General features: G+C 37.1%; 1 protein-coding gene across 4 annotated transcripts; it reads right to left on the reverse strand.

Moving 5' to 3' along the window:
- Positions 1-64: 64 nt before the first annotated feature.
- On the reverse strand, positions 65-20816 carry si:dkeyp-115e12.6 (centromere protein F). 4 transcript variants are annotated; one of them, XM_019081238.2, is made up of 17 exons: positions 20605-20816; positions 18877-19095; positions 17333-17529; positions 16264-16367; positions 15962-16005; positions 15601-15859; positions 12868-13049; positions 12656-12781; positions 12282-12410; positions 8941-9063; positions 6974-7109; positions 4124-6480; positions 3240-3427; positions 2867-3011; positions 1436-2282; positions 880-1039; positions 65-767 (listed from the first exon to the last, which is right to left on the reverse strand). In XM_019081238.2, the coding sequence occupies exons 2-16, from the start codon at positions 19036-19038 to the stop codon at positions 909-911; spliced, it is 5130 nt and encodes a 1709-aa protein (XP_018936783.2). In that variant the 5' UTR covers positions 19039-19095; positions 20605-20816; the 3' UTR covers positions 65-767; positions 880-908. The 4 variants fall into 4 exon arrangements, with proteins under 4 accessions (XP_018936783.2, XP_042593952.1, XP_018936784.2 ...); XM_042738018.1 differs by having other exon boundaries at positions 884-1039; positions 15601-15865; XM_019081239.2 differs by having other exon boundaries at positions 15601-15865.
- Positions 20817-22329: the final 1513 nt, after the last annotated feature.

Raw genomic sequence — 22329 nt, forward strand, 5'->3', positions numbered from 1 at the left:
TTAGCTGGTATAGACTTCTACAGTCCAAAAACACAAACACAAAAAAAAAAAAAAACACATGGACTTTTGGATTTCATTTGTTTAATGTAAACATTCCAAACTGAAAATCCTACAAACTATTTGACATTTACAAGAAACACATTCAAACAAATGTACACAAATACACAGATGACAGTGAATCAGATAAATAGATTAATCTAATCAAAAATGTATCCAAGCTTCTCAAATGCTTCATTACCAACGGAAAAGGATATAAATACTCCACTGTGCATTATAAAGCTGTTAGATGACAGAGAGAAAAAGAAACAGCCTGACAGTGAATCGCCATACAAGGATCGGAAACAGGCTCAGGTTGATCTGAGTCATACCACACACACACACGCACACACTCTCTCTCTCTCTCTCACAGTAGTGCACAAAGGCAAGTCTTCAAGACGTGTCTGTCAATAAATAAGGCTATTCACAAAATTCAAGTCTCTTAAAACAGGGCCTAACATCACCTCTACGCAAACAAAAATATACTACATTGGTATTTCGGAGCTTATTTATAAACGGCTCCAACAGTCAAAACTATACGACATCAATATGCATAATAAGGCATTGTCTGTCAGCTGACGATCAGGAAAAAAAGAGATCACAAAACTTCAACGTCTTCTACATCACATACCACAGGCAGCACTCAGATTCTGTCGATCGTCATGGTGAGCAGAAGACACCATTGATATGTACATTATGATTAAAGAGTGAAATTCCTTCAGAATGGAGACCTGAGAACATACACAGAAGATGCTGCTCTGAAATGTGGGTCATATTAGAATAACTAGTGAAAATGACTAGATGCATTACAAACGTGTGTTGCTAAGCATGCAGAGTCAGTACCTACGGGAAGTATCAGGTGTGTATGAGTACTACGGCTCGATGTCATCATCTTCCTCCTGGGGCGTGGCTTCTCTGCGTGGGAGGGGCACTGCATCAGTTCCCAGAAGCCCCCTACGCAGGACGTATGGACACGCCGGCCCGCTGGGAATATCAGCAAATCCCAGGAGATAAAAACACCATTAAAGGAATAGTTCTCGCATAAAAGAAAATTAGCTGGAAATTGACTCGCCCTCAGGCCATCCATGATGTACAGGAGTTAACAGATTTGATTTTGGAGAAATTTAACATTACATCACTTCATCAGCTGTGGATCATCTGCAGTGAATGGGTGCCGTCAGAATGAGAGTCCAAACAGCTGAAAAAAGTAATCCACATGACTCTAGTAAAAAGTAAAAATCTGCGTTTATAAGAAATAAATCCAACATTAAGGTATATTTAACTTCAAACTGTTGTTTCCAGCTAAATTTACAAACTCATCTTGGATGGCCAGAAGGGGAGTAAATTTATAGCAAGTTTTAATTTTGAAGAATGTTTGGTTTTTAATATATTGTCTAACCTTTCATGACAACCTCTGGCAGGCCATACGGTTCATATTCGGTCTCGTCGTAAGCGGCAGACATGCGGCTGCGGTTTTGCCGGATGCGTTCAGCAAGGTGAGCTGGGTTATTCATGGGGAACACGCTGGATAACAGCAGTTGGTTTGTAACAGACTGTGGGGTCGGAGAGAGGGGCGGCGAGTCTGCAGGGTGTTTATGGCCTTTATCTTCTACCATCTCCAGCTGTTCTCCATCTGTTTGGGTGCAGGTGTGGACGGGTGGCTGTTTGTCCCCCAAAATTAGCTCTCGGCTCTCCTCTGTCTGAGTGGATACACTCTTCACCTCTGTTCTGAGCTTGCTGACCTCTACCAATTTACACAGAGTAGATTCATTCTTGATTGGCTTTTCCGCATGTTTGTTCTGTTTAACTGTTGTTTCTCCATGACAATGTCTGAGTTTATCCGAATCAACAGTTTCCATGGTTTCAAGCTCATTATGCCCAGGGCATAACACACCAGGATTCTGGGAGTCTGCAGTCCCATAGGACTCTGTGATTGGATTTAAGTTGATTACCTCGGTCTGATATTTGGTTGAGGTGGAAACACTGATTAAGGCATCTTCCTGGCTGTTCGCACTAGCACCTGCTGCTTTGGTCTGATCCTCAGGAGACACTGAGGCAACCGTCTGAGAATCTGAATTACTGTAATCTGCTGGTTTGGTCTGTGGAGGTGACGGCTTGACTTTAGGGTTACTACTCATTATATCTGAGACACAGACAGGAGGACTTTTGTTGTTAACAGAGCTGCTTTCACATTTGTGTTGAGCATGTTCTTTGATCAGTACATTCTCATTTCCAGTCATAAGATCCTGAAAACAATAAAATGAATAGGTCTGTGATCATATTAATGGCATTTTATTGCAGACAAAAAGAAAGATCTGTCATTTACCAAATTTCAAATGCGTATGACTATATTAGTCCTGCATAATGTGGGGGGCGGAGTTAATTTCATTTCATAATATTGTGACATCAATACTAATATTTATGGCTTAATTTCTTAATTTGCACGTTAAACCATCAATCATATATTTTGTTTGTCTGAAAACCACAGAGAGCTCTTATGGATTTAGTTTGCCCTAGACTATATCTTTATTCAGTCTATATTTACAAGAGATCAGCAGAACGTTCATGCAGTCATTTTCTATACAATAAAAATGAATGAGGAGTTAATGCACTTTTGTTGTCACTTTCCCCAATCACACTCATTGAATAAAAAAAATGCAATCCATAATAAAAATAAAAATAAAGAAAATATACAAGTTTGTAGTGACATGAGGGAAAGTGAACGATCATAATTTTCATTCGTGGAAAAGTATCCTTAAAAAGAACACTTCCACACTTTCAACAGTTCAAAGTTTTTCCATATGTAAATAACGACATGCATGTTATTCACCTTATCAGGTCCTTGAGATTCTCTCACATTGTGTGTCGTTTGAGTTTCAGGTGGCACATGCTCCCTCAAGTTGGTTTGCTCATTCGTGGTGGCTAATCCGGATCGATTTGTCACATCTTTGACAGTGCACTGGTGCATCTTGGTTCTACAGCAGACAGAGCACAGACTGAAGGGTCTTGCATTAAAGGTCCTACATAAACATCGCTCATTCACTGAACCTGTGTTTACCTTCCTCATCTCAGGACTAACATACCCATAATTCACGTTAAGTACCTCAAACTGCCTTTAAAATTATTATCAACAAACACTGTTTACATTAGTATGTTGCTTATCACATATTTATCTTCAACAAATGCCATTCAAAGGATGTTACCTTGCCATTTGGGACTGTGTTTGCAGCTTTCTGGGACTGCAGGGGAGGAACAGCTCGAACTCTTTTAGCACGATGGAGGGCGAGTTGTTGCCCACGGTTTCTTCTGAGAGCTTCCAGAGTTCTAGTTCTTCAGCTTGTGTCTTGTTCTGCTCAGAGAGGTGCTGGATTTGCTCTTGTAATGCCTGGATCTGGAGGACACAGTGAATAGGAATTAAAAAAAAAAAAAAAAAAAAAAAAAAAAAAAGTTTTCCCAATTAGGTAATCCTGGGATTAACACTGAGGGTTAAGTGTTTGTTAAATGTGCAATAACAGTAGTGGAGCATTACTGGACTATGACATGCTGTGATATGACAGTACTTCATCTGCTATTCAAGTCATACTTTTAGTTTAATATATAGTCATGCGATTTTAGAATAATGAGATTTCATTGTGGGAGAAAAAAAAAGAAGAAAAAAATGTCTTGTGTTCGTAGCTAATTAGGACAAGATCACAGATTAACATGGAAGGGATTTATCACTTTCTGCTTTGTCACATTGCACCCTTGTTAGGGACTTTTCTTCTATATTGTCTTGTACATCAGAGTGAAACGGATTATTGAAAAAGAAAAAATTAGGGGTGGGGCTTGGTTCTATCCATTGGTTGTTGACTGAATGAAAGTATATCTGAATGTGAACTTGCAATCAAAATATTTAAAAAAGGGTCTGGATATGTTTTGGCATATAAGAGAGAATCCTGTCAATTTAAGATTGAGGTATAAAAAAAAAAAAACAACAACAAAAAAACAATTGAAACATGCATGTTCCCAATAACATCAAGATGCATTTAGAAAACTCAGAGATTTCCAATTCTTGCCAACAAAACATTTCCATCTTAATAAAACGTACCTGCTCCTGAAGAGACTGAACCTCTGCTTTGGAGTTTGCATGAAGAACAATCAACTCCTCCTGTCCTAATGGAGAGCCACTTTGTAACCCTTCCTTTGTGCTTGACAATTCTTCATTTTCAGTGTTCACTAAAAGTAAGCCACCATCTTGTTTAGCACAAGTGTCTTCAGCCAAGTGTTTCAATTTCAACTCTTCGTTCTCTTGTTTAACAGTCAGAAGCTCTTCCTTCATCACATCTCCCTGTAGAGCAAGCTCTGAATTCTGAATCTTCAACACATTCAGCTCAAGCTGAGCATCCTGTAATTCCTCTGTTACTCGTTCTAGCTCTTTGATATCACCTGTGGAAGGTTCTGGAATGTAATTTTGGAAGTTAAGAACATCCAACTGTTCATTTTGCAATAGAGAACTCATGTTCTCATCAGTTACCACAGAAAGTCTGGGTGCTTCTGAATCAGCACTAGAATTCGGAGCATTTCCACAATGTTCATGAGGCTTGGAAGCTTCAGTCACTTGTAGATTATCAGATATCTTACTAGTGTTGGTTTGGTCAATGTTTTGACTAACAGGAAGCTGTACAGTAGGCAGTGAGAACTTTTCCTTCAGAACCGGTTGTGTATCATCACTGAACATTTCATGGTCACTTAAGCTTGTATTGCTGAAGACCGAATCACAGCTTAGTTCTCTGGAGATCTCTGAAGACAGTTCAGGAGGCGTAGAGACCTCATTGGGGGCAATGGTCATCCTAGTGTGTTTTTCTTCTTCTTCAAGAAGACAGATTTTCTCTTGACATTTTTGCAATTCTTTGCTCTGCTTCTTGAAGGCGCAGTCTTTATCGTGCAACTCTTTCAGCAGGTTCTCAATGTGCTTGCTCTGACTTTCAAAAGCTTGGGTAAGGTTCTTGGTCTGAGTGGTCACTTGCTTCTGTAGGTCCTCCAGCTTCCCTTGAGCTAGTTTCGCCTTCTCTGACTCTCGGTCTCGTGCTGCCCTCAGGCGCTCCAGCTCTAAAACTAAAACGGTAGTGCTGTCCAAATCTGAGGCAACTTTGCTCAATGCTTGAGTCCTGCCTATATCTACAGCAGAGGTCTTGTCGTCTGTTGGTTTAGTTTGTGCTCCAAGATCCATAATCAGCTCCATTGTTCTGGTTTCATTGCAGACCATTGTGTTCTGAAGGTTCACAGAATCACAGATGGACTCTTGACTGTCATGAGAAGAAACCAAGTCTTTGTTTTCTGTAACAGCAGGATTCTTATCGGTGTTTGGATGGTGTTCTAGTTGTAAATATGTGAGGGGAAGATTGTCTTTTGATATCTTCTCTTCCAAACTTCTAAACTTTCGAAGATTGTCCAGCTCTTCTTGAAGCTGTGCAATCTTTAGTCCTTCCAATTCCTCTTTTGTGATCCGTTTCTTTTCCTCTTCTCTCTCCCGCTCTCTTTCCTCCCGTTCCTGTGCAAGCTTGAGCTGAAGGTCTTGCAACTCCTTTTTCATTCTTGTCATTTCTTCCTCCATGCAAGTCTCCTTTTGCTCCATTTCAGCCAAGACGTTCTTCAGCTGGGTACCTTCTTCCTGGTCTTGCTCTCGCTCTTCTAGCTTCTTCTCAGCTTCTCTTTCTAGCGCATCAAGAGTTTCTCTGAGTTTTGTGCTCTCTTTCTTCTCTTGCTCCAGCTGGGCTTCCAGTTTTGTCACGCTGTCTTTGAGTTCAAGAGCTTTGGCACGTTGCTGCTCTGTCTGTGTCGAGTGTTTCCGGCTCAACTGTTTCAGTTTGGTCCTAGCCTCGGTTTCAGCTTTTCTCTGGGTTTCGAGGTCTTCAAGTCGCTTCTGAAGCTCATATTTCACATCTCTAAGTTCATCACGAAGTTCTGCGTTCTCCTTCTTCAGATCTTTTAGAGGTGCAGAGTCCCGTTTTTCTGTTTTGCCTGATGTGTCATCTATCTGTAGGCTGCAAGAGATGGCCGATTCATTTTTAGGCATTGTGCCGCTGGTTGACTCAGACGTGAACGAGTCTGTGTCCACATCTTCAATACCCGTGTCTTGTTCTGTCACTGAGTTCTCTACATCAGTCTCACTCAGAGAATCACTTGGTTGTGTTCGGATTCCTCTTCCTTTAAATTTCTGTGATTCCTCAGACTCAAATTTTCCAATGTGCTCTGAGTCGATGCCCTCTCCTGGCTCTCTGCCGGAGGGGTACTTCATTCTCTCCTCTTCTCTTGTTCGTCCTGCTTTAGGGGCTTTCTTTCTCTGAGAGGAGTTGCTGTATGGAGGAGAGTGGTCATGATGAAGGGAAACGGAGGGAGAGAAGCCGTCTCCTGCAGAGCTGAAGTGAGGAGCGGCCACAGCTGGAGGAGGAGCAGCCAGTTGAGCTACAGGGAAAAAGAAGAATCAAGAAAATTTAAAAATGAGCAAATAATATGGTAAATATTGGCAATTATTTGTCAAAAACTAAGTTTTATATACATTTCATGTCATATAAATTATCACTTAATATTAATATTATTAAAAGCTCGGGCATTTGTTACTTAAAGTCAGAGTAATAGTTTAATATTATGACACTCAAGAACAGCAGTAATAAAGTATTCAACTAATGTCACATTATCTTATTCAGGTTTCTAAAATGTATGGTCTTATAAACCATAAATAATGAAAATAATAAAGGTTGGGAGGATTTGGGGGCCACTGCTTTGACTGGCTTGTCTAACCCATCACAAACTTTTTGTAATGCACAGTGATTTTTGAAGGTGTACTGTCAAGGTTTAGTCTGAAGAGGGAGGCAAACACAAGGGATGTGTGTAACAGGGCGGGTCCAAAACACAGAAAGGCAGTTCTCTGTGTGGAGCAGATTCCTTCCCGACTCACCCTGTAGTTCTTTAATGAGCCTGAGGGCCTCGGCAAGCTCTTCAGTCAAACGCTTTACTTCTTCCTGTAGAGCTTTCTCCTGTTTCTTCATCTGACCCAGAGACACAGTGAGACTCTCACAATCCCTCAGCGCCTCCTACAGGAGAAGATGAGAAGTGTGCATACAGAACAAAGAACAACAGGCTTGTCAAATGAGATTAATGATTAGAGACACGTATCACATTTGAACAGCCATAAAACTACATTATACAACTGTTGTTACAGCGAACAGAATTTTAATAGTGAAAGGTAAAGCAACCATAATCCTCAAAGTGTTTAGGGTGAGGCATGCTGGAAAAAGACACACCTAAATACACAAAATGAAAGCATTCAAGTGGACAAAGAGGTTATCTAACTGTAATCCTGATCTGCATATAACATCACAATGCTTTTAAACATAATAAAAGCTTTTGGTGGTTATAATACATGACTCTCATATTGTGCACATACTGTCTAAAAATAAAGCGCTTAAACCCAAGCCCCAGCGTGAAACAGAAGTCATAAGGAGATAATGGTGCTGTATCTGAGACTGCATTCAGCTGAGTCAGTAACGGCATTGTTGCACTGGGAGATCCATCTGTATGTGTGTGTGTCTCTTTGACTGGGTCTCTCTGACCAGTACGTGCTTGTGTTTCTAATCTAGCTATGCACTACAGTTCAAATGCCTGCGGCCAGTAAGATTCCTTTTTTAAAGAAATTAGTAAATTTCTCCAGCAAGGACACATTAATCAAAAGCAAGAGTAATTTTTTTTTTTACATTATTATAAAGGTTTTTGTGTCACATAAGTGCTGTTCTTTTGAACGTACATCAAGTAATACTGAAAAAAAAAAATCATCATGGTTTCCACAAAAATATTAATCAGTACAACCGTTTTCAATTTTGTAATTTACTTTTGGGGACATTCCCAAAGAGGAAATAAAGAAGTTATTTATGTATTGTAGTAATACCAAAATCTGTATATCACTATTAATTTAGTAGTCAAAATGACTCCATTTAAACATCTATGTATGCTGTCTGGTCTATGCTGTCTAGTTTGTCTCTCTTTTTTGACAGGATCTCTCTCTGATCAATTTGTTTTATGACAGGGGAGGAATTGGCAAAAAAACACCCTGTCATAACTGAAGACAGCCCTGCCTTATCTACCAGACATTGTGACGGGCAACTCGAACTGGACTTTGTGTTGTTGTTACTGAACAGCATTTGTTGTCACCCTTGGTGAGGTAACCTAACACACTTGTATTATATTTTGATGAATGTGAAAGAAAAAATGGCGAGGTATGGACTGTTTAAATAGCGTGTCAGATGGGTGAAAAGTCAGTGCATCTCTGTCCCATCATTCTTAATAAATGTATCTACTTACTCGACCTTAAAAATTAGCACACAATTTCTAAGTTCTTACTTAGAAACAATATCACAATTTCTAAGCACACAAAATTGCTGAAAAATAACCAAAGTCACCCAATTTCAAATTCCCTTGTCAGAAAGAGAAATGGTTCATTATGAAATTAAATGTTTTTACATTTTACAGTAAAAAGTAAGTGTTATTTAATGAAATATGTTATGCTCACCAAGGCTGCATTTACATAATTAAAAACACAGTACTATTTTGAAATATTATTACACAAAGATTTTCTTTATATATAATTTTTTTTTTTTTTTTTTTAACTTCAAACCATTATAAATTTTAAAGCAAAAAGTGAACAGGTTCAAAAGAACTGCATCTGTTTAAAAACAGAAACCTTTTGTAACATTACAAATGTCTTTACTGTGACAAGGAATCAAATGAATGCATCCGTGCTGCATAATACAAGTACTACTTTCTTAAAAAAAAAAAAAATCTCACTGACTTCAAACTTCTGAATAGTAGTCCAGCTAAACTTGTGTTGACTGAGTTTGTCAGATCAGTGTGATATGTATGTTGTTGTACCGTGAGTTTGGCCTCAGACTGTGTCTCTCTCTTCTGACTCTCTTTTAGATCAGACTCTGTGTTCTTCAATTTTCCTCTCACATCCTCTAGATCTCCCTCCAAACTCTGCTTCTGCAAACACACCTGAGAGAAAGACAAACAGTCAGCAGAAGGATTAGAGTGTGTGCCAAGAGAAAGAGCACGGACCTTCACCATGCTGTGTTTGTGGCAGACTAGGTACGTGTCACTCATTTTCATGCAGGATGCCACATAAACCAATGTTATGGGAACGTGTCAAACAAATGATGAGATTTTTTTATGGTATGTAAAATGTCCCTTTCATGTGCCTTGCAGTTTAACCAGATGTTGTACAAACCATGCAAATTTACAGAACTGAATCCAAAGGCCTATTCATGTAAATTAGACATTCATGCAAAGCACACATTTGAGATGTTTATGCTCACTTTGTTTTTATTTCTCTCTATACAAATAGAGAGAATGTGTTATTATTAAAAAAAAAAAAAAAAACATCCAAGAATGGCCGTAAGTAGAGTAATACAATCTGTAACTATCAGAATTTCAAAACAGCACATTCCATGACCTCAATTCAGGTCATGGTATCAGTTTTGTGTCCCATCAGCATAGAAACACCATTACTGATCTCTGTATTTACAGACATGCTTGCATCACGCGTCTCTTTTTTTAACACGCAGTATCTTATCAGCAAAACAGGGCTCAAACAAGACTTGTTTTATCTTGATGAAATATGAGTGAACTGTATGGGTTGAGAGTGATATTTTACTACAAACACACACACACACACACACCAAACCCCTGGGTCATATCCATATCTTCTTCCTGTACTCATGTCTCTGGAGAATATAAGCATTTCTGAAAAACCATGCTATGCATTTCAAACATACATCACACTGAGATTACAACACTGACCTTCGCTCTAGTGTCCTCTGAGGAGGAAAAACAGAAAGAGAAAAAAAGGAATAGCACTGTGTGAGAAAACATGAGCAGTGGGAGAGTGAGAGAAAGAGAGAGAGAGGGGTGACATTAGTGCATAGACCAGAGGACACCCATACTGGAGCTCCCATGAGACAAAGAACAAGAGCCAGAGAGAATAAAGAGAGACAGAGGAAAAGGACAGAAGCTACAGTTTAATAAAGAGTAGAGGTTAGATTTCTGGAAACATCTAGTTTCTGCAAATTACAAACAAAAATTAGCTGATTGGACCAAAGCTATTTAAGGAAACAGGAGAAGCGAGCAGAGACAAGTGGTGCTTGTCTAAACACTCAGCATTACATTATCCTACGTGTTCTAATTGGTTACCAGAGCAGTGCTATGTGGTTTCTAGAGGCCAAAGTATACTGCGTACACTAGGGTATGCATACATGGCATGTGACATTAATTAGACGCATGTTCTGTAAACGCAAAGTCAGATTTTTCTAATCAAGAATGGGCTTGGGCTATTATTTTACAGTCAGAAAAAAATGGAAGAGATTTAACAACAGAATACTGAAAACACAATAATATTGGTGCTTGGATGAGGGGGGTTTAAAGATACATGCACTAGTACAATATTTTTTTTAAACTAGTACAACATTTTTATTGATCGTATGGAGAGAAACAGCACTATGCGCAATTTCATTCTTTGGCATCAGGAGGCGCTTTTAGAGTGGGAGAAATAGAGGTTTCCTGGGTAACGGCTGTACACAAAGCAGCGCTCTGCTCCACCAAATTAATCAGGCATTACATGCAAGATGAAATAAAATTGATGTTGAACATTTTCTGAAGAGTCGGTTTCCTTAAGAAATACAGTGTTATAAAAACACCCCCGCAGTATTTTTTTTTAAACGTACAGTGCTCATGTTTATTCAACAAAGTCAAAGCATTTTGGAAAATCTATTTGTGGCTGTCAGTTTTGGTATCATGACGGGCCGACCACAAATAAATCCATGTAAGGTAAACACTGTCTCAGATTTCTAAGCCTGTCAGTTTAATCACAAAATGCAAACAATACATTTTGCATGGGGCGCACATGAACCGTTTTTCTTTACTACTGACTACAGCATGAAATAAATATGAATTAACATCAGAAGATTTCTTGAAAGATCAGTGTTTCAACCTGTGGAAAGATAAAACAGATTGCCACACTTATATCCTATGTAGTGATATGCCGATATCAAATTTTTATGTTGCGATTAATTGCTAATGCTTTTATCACAGTATACGGTTACAGTTTCATTCATCTGTATTACCACGGATATTGAACCATTCCAATTTTAAAAAAAAAAATACATACAGATAACAAATAATAAGATTTAGTTTGTCTCTAGTTTCATCTGTTTAAAACCCTTCATGTACTCACAGACAGATTCGATGATGGTTGAGATCAAGATCTCCCTTGTGGAGCATGCACAAGCTGTTGTGATCAGACTGCTCCTGTGCATTCAAAAATCTCACTAGATTATTATTAAAATTAATGGCAAAATGAATGTTTGGAAAATAGTAAATTGAAGATATTTTTCTTCTGACACTACTTTGTTTGTGTGTATGATGCAGCAAATTCGATATAAATAACTGGCTTTTGAAAACCCTTTTTTGGGGTGAAAATACTAACGTGCCTAAGACTTTTGCACACACTCTTCCAAGCGAGTACTGTCTATAGAATATAACGTTTTTCATTGGGGGGTTAGTTTTTTGTCCTCCATTTTGAATGAGTGTCTGAGCAGGTTGGACTTCATAAAACAAAATCCTATTACACAAAAACAAACTCCCCAAATGAAAGAAAATGACAATAAAAAAAAATCACATTCTGATTCTCAAAAACCAAAACCTACTCCCACAGGAAAAAAATGACACTTTTTTTTTGGACTTCAAAATCTTGACCCTATTCACTGCCATTATAAAGCTGAAAGAAGAAAGTCATATACACCTAGGATGGCTTGAGGGTGAGTAAATCATGAGGTCATTTTCGGGTGAACTATCCCTTTAAGTGGTTGTTAGTGTGTTGCTAAGCAGTTACAAGGGTATTCACGGGGTGATTGATAAAGCCCTACCAAGTTGTTAAAAGGTGGATCTGAATTGTAGAAATAACATCTATCTTTTTATGTATTTCCTACCAAATAAATCAATGCCTACATATATATGTGACCCACCCCCTAAATTAAATTTTATTTTTGCTTTACTGTATTTTTTTATTACCAGGGCAAACACAAAGTAATAGCAATAGCATAACTTCTAAATAACTTAAACTCAATACAAAGCTACACTATTTACATGAAGACAACGCCTACACTATTCTAGTTAATTCAGCAGGGTGGCTACATCTAGTTACTCTTCAGCCCTGGTACCTTGTCGTGCTGGGCCTGCAGCGTGTTGTGAAGCGTTCTGGCCTGCTGGATCTCCTGGTTGAGTCTGTTGCTCTCCTGCTGATGTTGTCTCTCCAGAGCCTGTCTCTCTCTCTGCAGCTCCAACAGCTCCTACAACAACACAAATCACAACCATCTCCAGTCACTGTGGGACTTTAAGGCACAATTTTCTGTACATCTGCAGTGAAATAACATACATTGTGAAAAGAGCTATTTTTAAGAAAACAAAATCAATTCCAAGACAGGAACCTTGCAACTCGAAGCTAAAAATAAAAGAGTGATGAGGCTGTGTATTTAGCAGCAGGGCAGTGCAGGAAACAATGAATCACAATCGTGTCCATGTTTCTCCGTCTCACCCTCTGATGTTCTCTCTCCATGTCTTTCCTGCGCTGCTCTGCGTTGCAGCGGGTGGTTTCAGCATTCTGCCTTTGACACTTCAGTTCCTCCTGAAGGTGCTTCACTTTCTGCTCAGAAGCTTGGGCCTACAGACACACACCGACATTTTATAAACATTCAATACACAGTACAGACAGTGATTGTGAACAAAAATTAATGATTAATTAATGACCCGGTCAGTCTCTTGTGTGATGCGGGTCTGTGCACGGGTCAGCTGGTCCTGCGTGCGTGTCAGGCTCTGTTCTTTGGTGCTGATCTCTCTGTTAGCCTGAGCCAGGCGAGACTCCATGTCCCTCAAGCGCTCCGACTCCAGCTGTGCCTCCCGCTGTAGATCTGACACACGCACACGCAGCTCTGAGAGAGACAGACGGTCACTAAATTATTTATGTTATCATTCTGACTGATATTTTTTGCTTTTTTGAAATAAGTGTTTGATGTATTTTGAATTAAAAGAGTAATATACAAAATTTAAAAAAATTATTAAAATATATTCATTATTTTCAGGACAATTCAGCATTTATTTTCCCACAAATTCTCATTCCTTACAATGTTTTTTTGTTAAAATATTCCCTAAAAATTGTTATGCTTCATTGTCTTCATGTGAAATGTACTTTAGCATCCTTTTCTTTTTGTAGCAAAAACAGCCTGTTTAAATCTTAGGATCACAGAGATGCATGAAATAGTCAGGTAAACAATAACTTTCAGTGAAAACCTTGGCTAACTTAGAATATTTAAGTCATGAAAAGTTTCAAAAGTGTTGGATACGACCCCTTTAAAACCCTTCTGAACCACCTGCCACAGTGACAGTTTATTACAGCCTCTCTTGAGGAATTTACATTCCAGAAAAGTTTACATTCTGGATCCAGAGGCCATTGGAAGGGAAGTGTTTATTGGGAAGAATCAGTGAGAGTGTGTTGAAGAGCTGCAGAGAGCTGTCTGTGGAGATGACCAACCCTGATGACCTCACTGATGACTCACCAGCACAAAGAGGCAAAACAAAGAACATTCATTCCACATACACACAGTGTAATACTGATCTCTCTTGCTCAACATACACACCCACTCTCTCACTAAACCATTCTAAACCATTCTGGCAACAGATAATACCAGCATGTGTCAGTGTGTACAATTCCCTCCTCTCATTTTATTCATTTTACACTGCATCAAAGGTCAATACCAGAAATCAGCCAATATTAGCATTTACACGAAGTTATGCTATTTATCAGCCCATCTACATAAATACTGGAAGATAAGACAAACGACGCTGAATGTTGACTGTTTACTTTTCAACTGAATTGAATTTGCAAAAGTACTAAAGAAATATAAATCTTATTCACTGTATATAATGATGTTTTGATGCTTGATAACACAGATTTAGAGTGAAAAAGGTAGAAATATATATATTATATACTACGATTTTTTTTATAAGCAAATATGCATTTCATTCAAAAGTAACAGTAAACAGTAATGAATGCTGTTCTTTTTACATTTTTAATCATCAAAGAAAAACTCTAAATGTTAAGCAGCACAACCTTTTTCTACAGTGAATAGATTGCAATAATATTTCATAAAAGTTATGCATTTTATTGCGTTTTTGATCAAATAATGAATCCTTGGGAAACATCTTTCAAATAAATCTTACTATGTAAATGTATGTAATGCACATATATGTATAATTATGTAGGTATATACAGTTTCTTTAAATATAAGAGTATATACAGGTATGATATATATGGTATATATTATTTGTATACATTATCAAAGTAATTTTATATATACATTTTTGCTTTTTATTTTTTCTCTTATGTTTATATATTCATGTATTTACAAAGTCACATACTCATGTAGTTTTTTTTTTTTTTTTTTTTGGAGTACAATCTGTATGACTTGTATTTATAACATCTACGTATGAGGGCAGTGGTGAGGTTTTGTTTCTGACACTTTTAATTGAACATATTGTGATTATTAATGTTTTCCTGTTTATGAAAAGCTAAATAAATAAATAAATAATCCTTGCTTAATAATAATAATAAATTTAAAAATAACTAATATAATAGTATCTGTGTGTATCATATATATATATATATATATATATATATATATATATATATATATATATATATATATATATATATATATATATATATATATATATATATATATATATCTTACTGCCCCAAAACATTTGAACAGTAGTTTATGTGCTTTTACTAATTATTAGCAATACTTCTATTATAGATCCCTGCTTTTAAATGCCACAGAAAACATACAATTCTATTTGGATTAGATTCTGTAGATGGGTTACTTTTGCGCCTCCTGTACTAGGATATTATTGGAAACCTGACTACGTCACTCACTAATAATCAGGATGCTTATGTAAATCCACCTGACATTCAATGAATAAACACGATACTCTCCATTGGTTAATGGGCAAACAGAGCTGCACAAAATAAATAAAACTACACTTTATTTCCTTAAACTACCTTAACCTTAAACAGACACATTCTTATGGCAAACGTAGGTATGCAACCTATTTATTTCCAGCACAGTCTGAAGCTACGACTGCTGTAAAAATCTCCTACCGCCTTAAACATGCAAATACTAACCAAATCTGCTCATGCCACTGATGAGGTTAATTTCATTGGCAGCCATGCCAACACATTGTTAATAGTGACTTCGGACTGCTTTCATTTATGATTATTACAGAGCAGACAAGCAAATGTGAGATGGAAGAGAGATGTAACTCAAACTGTAGTTCAGTATTTAAGAAATAAAGAGCATTGTCTGGGCTGGTTGCAAAAAGATTCCTTGTTTTGTTTTACTCCTCGATGCCTGTAAAACTGATTTAAATTCAGCTTTTCAGAGCAAAACTTCTGAAACCCCAATAGTGTGTGGAGAAGCTCACCATCTTTCTCTTTCCTCAAGGCTTCCTCCATCCCTGAGTCACTGTTCTTGATTACGTCATCACTGGATGAAACCGAGGAAGCTGGTCGTCCTTTGGGAGTGGACCACAAATCCTTACGTTCCCATGGAAACACAGAGCAGGGGGTGGACGGTTCCGATTGGCGGATGTTGCGCCGAAGGGGTGGGGATTTATGAGGTTGCTGTGGAAACGGGGAGGAATCCCCACCCACTGAGGGCTTGGGGACGTCTCCAAACTGCAGCTGCTGATACAACAGACCGAACACAGTGAAATGAGTCTGGAAGTATACTTATAAACAACATTTCTTATTACGAGGTTGCTCTTAAATGTATACGTGACTTACTCTGGCATGCTGTGTTTTGCTTTCACTCTCTGCTCTGAAACCACCTACAGAGATAGATAGGTTAAAACAACAGCAAAAGAATAAAGACGAATAGGTCTTTCTAGATGCATCATACAAAAGCTAAAATCAGGGAGAAAAAAATGCCATCACACATTGTGTACCACGCAATCAGTCCTTAGGGACCTTCAGAAAGATAAAACACTCCTTCCCCTACTTAATCACGGGATACATTTTGCAATCTTTGAAGTAGAGCTTGAGACAGAAAAGTGAAAAACAAATGCACTGAGTGTGAGGGGTGCTACCGTTGTTGTCCCAGGGAGAGCTCATGTTCCAACAAGGTGTGGAAAACAACATGGATTCCCCAGAGCCATTTCCCTTCTGCAGCTTTTCCAGCTCCGCCTCAAGCCTACATGCAGAGAAAGAAAAAGAGATGGAGCTTGTTATGGGACGATATAGACAACAGTGCAAAAAGGACTCTTAAAAACAAATTTTAAATTCAGTTTGGTGCTACTAGTAGTACAGAAATCACTCTAGCGTCTTAGGCCTGACCCATCACGAGTGCTACACCAGGGTTATTTGGGTATTATGTGTATAGCATTATCGTATTTATTAATATTTTGAATTAGCTTTTTTTTATTTTCAGTTCTATTTTTAACAAATTTTAGGTTCAGCAACTTTGTGATGTGCTTTTGCCATCTTTACTAGATTTTCTTTCTTTTTTTTATTTATTTCACTTTTGGTACTTCAAATTAAACATTTTATTTCATTTAGTTTAAGACAACATTTCTAATTTTTGTTTAATTATTTCTTATATTTCTTAAGTTTGTTATGTTTTATGTTTTCATCTAATTTTTTTTATTTCAGCCTCATTGCAATTAAAGAAAACATTTTTTTTTAAATAACAAATGTATTGAAATGATCTCTCTTTAGAAAACAGCAATAACCAGAAACTTAGTAAAAAATACAGGAAATTTCCACTTTAAAGGGATACTTTTCATTTTCAGGTGAAGCATTTCTTTAATGGACATTCATATAAACAGTGACATGCAGCAACAAAGCAACCAATGGTCATTCATTTTTAATGAGAGGGGGTGATGAGGCAAACCAAACACCTTTGGCTATGCAACATAAATTAGCCGAGTTATATTTTACTTTGATATGGGGTCCGCAAACAATTAGGGGTTATAAAACATTAGTTCAACAATTTGAACACTCTCATTTTCAAACATAGACAAATAAATACAGTAGTGATGCAAGGATCAATGCAAGAATAAAATGACATTTCAACTGCTAATCATTGTCATATGATTTGGTTCAGTTTGGTTTGTAAACAGACAGGATGATTTGTGTGTGTGTGTGTGTGTGTCTCACCGTTTAATCTCCTGTGTGAGGTTTTGTGTCAGCTTTTTGGCAGATTCGAGTTGTCCCTCCAGCGAGTTCACTTGACCTGTTTTGACCTGCAGGTCGTGAGACAGACGCTCTCTGGCCCGCACCTCCACCTGCACTGCTTCACGCACTCCTCCCAGCTCCCTCTGAACCGCGGCCAGCTCCACACGCACCTCCTCATACTGACAGAGAGGAAGATGCTACATAACACATCCCGCATTGCTTGTGCTACAGCTGTGCTGGAACTCTTAGCCAACTTTCCATTTGGTGTCCTTGCAGGCAGCTTTTCTGCATTGCTAGAGTACCTCTGTTAACACTATAAAAAAATCTTCTGTATCATACATGAATTGCTAAAGCCTCTAAATTATCAATATCATAAAAACTCTACTCAGAAATCTGCTGCACACAATCAATCACAGGCCTTCTGTTGTTTGATCGATAGTTCATATGTTTTTAGCAAGCAAAAGGCATTTTAGTATAATCATAAAAACATGCACCTTCATGTCGTGGTTCATGTTAATTTTTATAAAGTAAACAAAAACACATTTTATATTTTCAGTAAGATTTCAAAATGAACACTGGACTGAAACAACTTTACTTGATTATTCATTTTTTTTTTTAGAAAAATCATGTTTAAATGCAAGTATCAAATATGATCCATTAGGCTTTTGAGGAAAATTTTTTTTATATTTGTGAGTTTTTTTGTTGCACAGTGTATTGGACAAAGGCCAAATTGTCGAAAATCAACCCTGGTTTTGATCCATCTTGTGATCGGTGTCAACAAACTCCAGCTACTCTTTATCTTATGTTTTGACTTTGCCTAGCACTGACCTCTCACTGGGCAAACATTTTTTTTTAAGTCAATTTCTGAAGTTTTTCTTTCAGATATTGAACCATGCCCCATAGTAGCATTATTTGGACTTAGCCCCACAAATGTTTCCTTGTCACCCTCAAAATCAAATGTGCTTGCCTTCTGCTTGATAATTGCTAAAAGGCTTATATTACTGAACTGGAAATATCCTTCCCCACCCAGCTACTTTGCACGACCTGATGCAGCTTATTCAAATAGTTCTTTGAATGAACAGCATCAATAAAAAGTTAAACAAAAAAAAAAAACTGCACAACTTTAATCATGCAACTATGAATTTAAATAGCATCTCACTAATAAACATTTTTGGGAGATACAGAATTACTGTTAGAAATATATCATTGATTTACATTAGAATTTCTTCTTACTTTCTGGTAACTGAACTGAATTGCATATTTTTGCTCAGTTTGGGCAAAATGTTTTATTTTATTTTATTTATCAAGCTCCATATTCTCAGTATGTGTATATATATATATATATATATATATATATATATATATAATATATAAATCATGAAGCCCTGATGTATCAAACAACATGCTCAAAAAAGGTTCAATAAACTGACTCATTAAAAAAAAAAAAAAAACTGATTTTTTTTTTATATGTCAGGCTTTACAAGGTTAAAATGCTCATGTACATCAATTAAACCGCCATAACTCACCTTCTGCTTCTGTTTGTGCAGAGCTGCTTCCGAGTTGTCCAGCTGCAGGTGCCTCTGCTGCTTTTCCTTGTTCAGTTTCTCATTCTGAGCCTGAAGCTGCTGAACCTTCTGTAGGACGTGACCCGTCAGACCCACGGTCCAGTCGTCTCCGGCCCAGCTCATCGCCGCAGGTGCTTACAGACTAATGCTTCAGAAAGCTCGGCTGCTCATCTTCCAGTGCTGAGACAGAAGAGGGATAGAAAGATCTTAAAAAGTTGTTCACGAGGACCTGGTGTTCTGCCTCAGGGAAGACACTCTCAGCTGTCTGTACTTGTTTGAGACCAGAAATATCAGTTCACATACTTTTAACATTCACTAATGACAAAAAGGATAATTAATCCTTGTGTCCACATTTTAATATAAAGGAAAATCACAGCAATGGTGAGGGTGTTTGTGTCAGAATGTTTCATAGAAACACTCTTAAGGGACTTTTGCTGCCAAAACACCTCAAGTTCAACTAAAAACAGAAGATTCTGTTATGGTTTACTCTTCCAAACCTGTATGGCAAGTAACAAAAAAAAACACTGACAATTGTACTGGTTGTTTTCATCCACTGAATTACAAAGGACAGGGACTGCAGTTAAACTCAAAAACCAGATTAGTCTGATTCATGAATGAATCATTCAAACCGCCTTTTGTGTAACAGATCAATAAATTCAATGAAATTATTAGACTCAAAAGAACAATTCATTCACAGAATGAACACGCGAAGTTGAGTAAAGGCACATTTCTTTTTTTTTTTGTGCATAATGAGTTATTTTGGTCTGTTTTGTGAACAGTACTTTCATGAGATGTCAGAAGATTTGGATCATGCACCAATTTTATCATACTTGGTGATTTTATTTATTTATTTTTTGGGTAATTTTACAGCTTGACGGGTCTAATTCACTTTCATTACAACTGGATATATATCATACAAACACACACACAAACTACATACATACGTTTAGTCTGTTTGTTCAACAAATGAGGTAAATAAAGACATTTTCATTTTCGGGTGACCTATTCTTTGAAATGAACTTACATAATTTCCTGTCTGGACAGTCCCACAGGCACACACACACACACACACATAGTGAAAGTTTCTATTTACATTAACCCGCAGTCTCTTGTGTGTAGTTTCTCTTCTCATTCAGTCACTGACAGTGAGAACTGGATTGCCAAAAGAGAGGAATGAGGAAAATCCGGCCCATGAATCTGTGAACTGTGAAGATCCTGGTCAGATCTCTCCATGCACCCTTATTTCCATTACAAAGCATCAAAGACGGTGTTTTCAAACACAGCTGACGCTAGGCTCGGTTAATAACCGTGTTGGCTGCCGAGATGATTATACACCTTCAACAACAGGCTCGCCTTACGTTTACAGCATCCACAGTATATTTACGAAAATAAACCTCAGCGAATTTATGAATCCTACTATGTCGAAGTCCTAGCTCATGAATATCAATTAAGCTTCTTGAATGAAGGCTGCGAAAAAGACTAGACTTAATATTCATGAGCTACACATTCGCCATAGTAGCATTGGTAACTCTGCTGACGGGCTTTGAGCAAACTAAAACCTGAAGACTTTCAGCAGTGCGATAAAATAGTTGATTTATTGAGAATTACAAACTCAGAGCTAAACACTGTCTGATAAAACGAAATGCGAACTTACAGCGAAATCAAACAATGTGGCATCACTTAACTTACCGGGACTTCTGATGTGTTGATCTTTTTAAAACACAGCGACGCTGACGTCTTGAACCCCGTTTACGTGGCTGTTAATAAAGTGGATCCGCTCTGTTACATGTGAGGCGTCTGGTCGTTTACAGATTGTCGTTATTTTTAACAGTCAAAACTGAGCGCACGCGGTCGCTGTATCTCGTGTCCCGCCGAGCTTGATTTGACGAGAGGCGTGCGCGTGGGTGCGTGACGTTCATAAAGAGGCGGGGCCTTGAAGTGTAGTCAGCGACAAGAACATAGATATACTGTATAATACTCTATAATTGCAGGTACATTTGGTGTCCGAAGTCGTTATTTTTTCAAATGGTTATATTTTTAAATATTTTCATACTCGTTGTTATGAATTACAAGATGCTACAGTCCATAACAATATAATAGTTTTTGCAAAAAGTGTCTTAAATAACTGAAAATCATGATTTCTTGTTGTCCGAATTAGTCAGTGCATTTTTTCCATCATGTACCATTGTGTAATCAAAATATTTTATTGTACTTTTTTGTAATATTTTATTCATTTTATTTGTAAAAACCCTAAAGAGTGATTTACCTAATTCTACAACATTTCATATATATATTTATATATATATATATATAAATATATATATATATATATATATATATATATATATATATATATATATATATTTCTTATTTCTTATAAAATTTCTTATGCGTGTCCGTAAATCTTGCGTCAACTCTGTTACCGTACCATACTTTGCCTTTAAATTAGTGGAATTACCTCCCACAGCAATGTAAGATATAGGAAATGATGTCACTTTCCCTCACTGTTAAGATCTGAAGCACTGAAAAGACTATGTGCTCTCAATAAGAAAATATTTTAAACTAAAAAGTTCTTACACCAAGAGTTATTTAATAAAGTGTCAAATTGGTTACCGCAATATCAAAAGGAAAACAGATTTTTTTTCATTGATCACACTTTGTGTTGTTTAAAATCTTTTAATCATGATTTCAGTAGTGCCATGTGCTCTTAGCATTTATGCTAGCAAGTATGCTAGGAGTTTTTGGCAAAAAAATAAAGAAAATTGTCAATTCTGTTACCGTCAAACTCTCTTACCAAGGTAGAGTAACAATGCTCACAATGCAGTAACAGAATTGAATTCTGTTACTTTACAATTCTGTTACTTAAACGGTCAACTCTGTTTATGAACTATCACAAAAAAAAAAAAAAAAATTTTATTTAAAATCTAATACACATGATTTATTTTTGCACCCTCATAATATTTCAACAACAATTCTTTTTTTAAAATGGATATTGTATATAAAAAATTATCAGATGAAAAATATTTGCTCCAAGTTGACGATTCCGTGAAGACATGGATATTTATTTTTTGTTTTTAAGGTATGCATAGGTGAAATATTATCTCAGTTCCAAATGATGGAATGTAAGGACTGTTTGTCTAATGAAACAAGAAGGATTTTTCCTGTTATGATTTATTGTTATTTCTACACATTGGCTAATTTGTCCGTAACAGAGTTGACGAACAGTACCAAAAAGTAAAAAAAAAAAAAAGGAAGTAACTTGCTTGGCAAGCACTGAATTATTCAAATTAAATATGTTTTCAATAAGATACAGAAAAAAAAAATCTCAAATTTAAAACCAATTATATAAACCCTCCTCAATCACAAAAATAAAAACAACAACACAATCGCCCAAATACGTAGACGCCTCATTAG

Source organism: Cyprinus carpio, chromosome B14 (genome assembly GCF_018340385.1).
Source record: "Cyprinus carpio isolate SPL01 chromosome B14, ASM1834038v1, whole genome shotgun sequence".
NCBI lineage: Eukaryota > Metazoa > Chordata > Actinopteri > Cypriniformes > Cyprinidae > Cyprinus > Cyprinus carpio.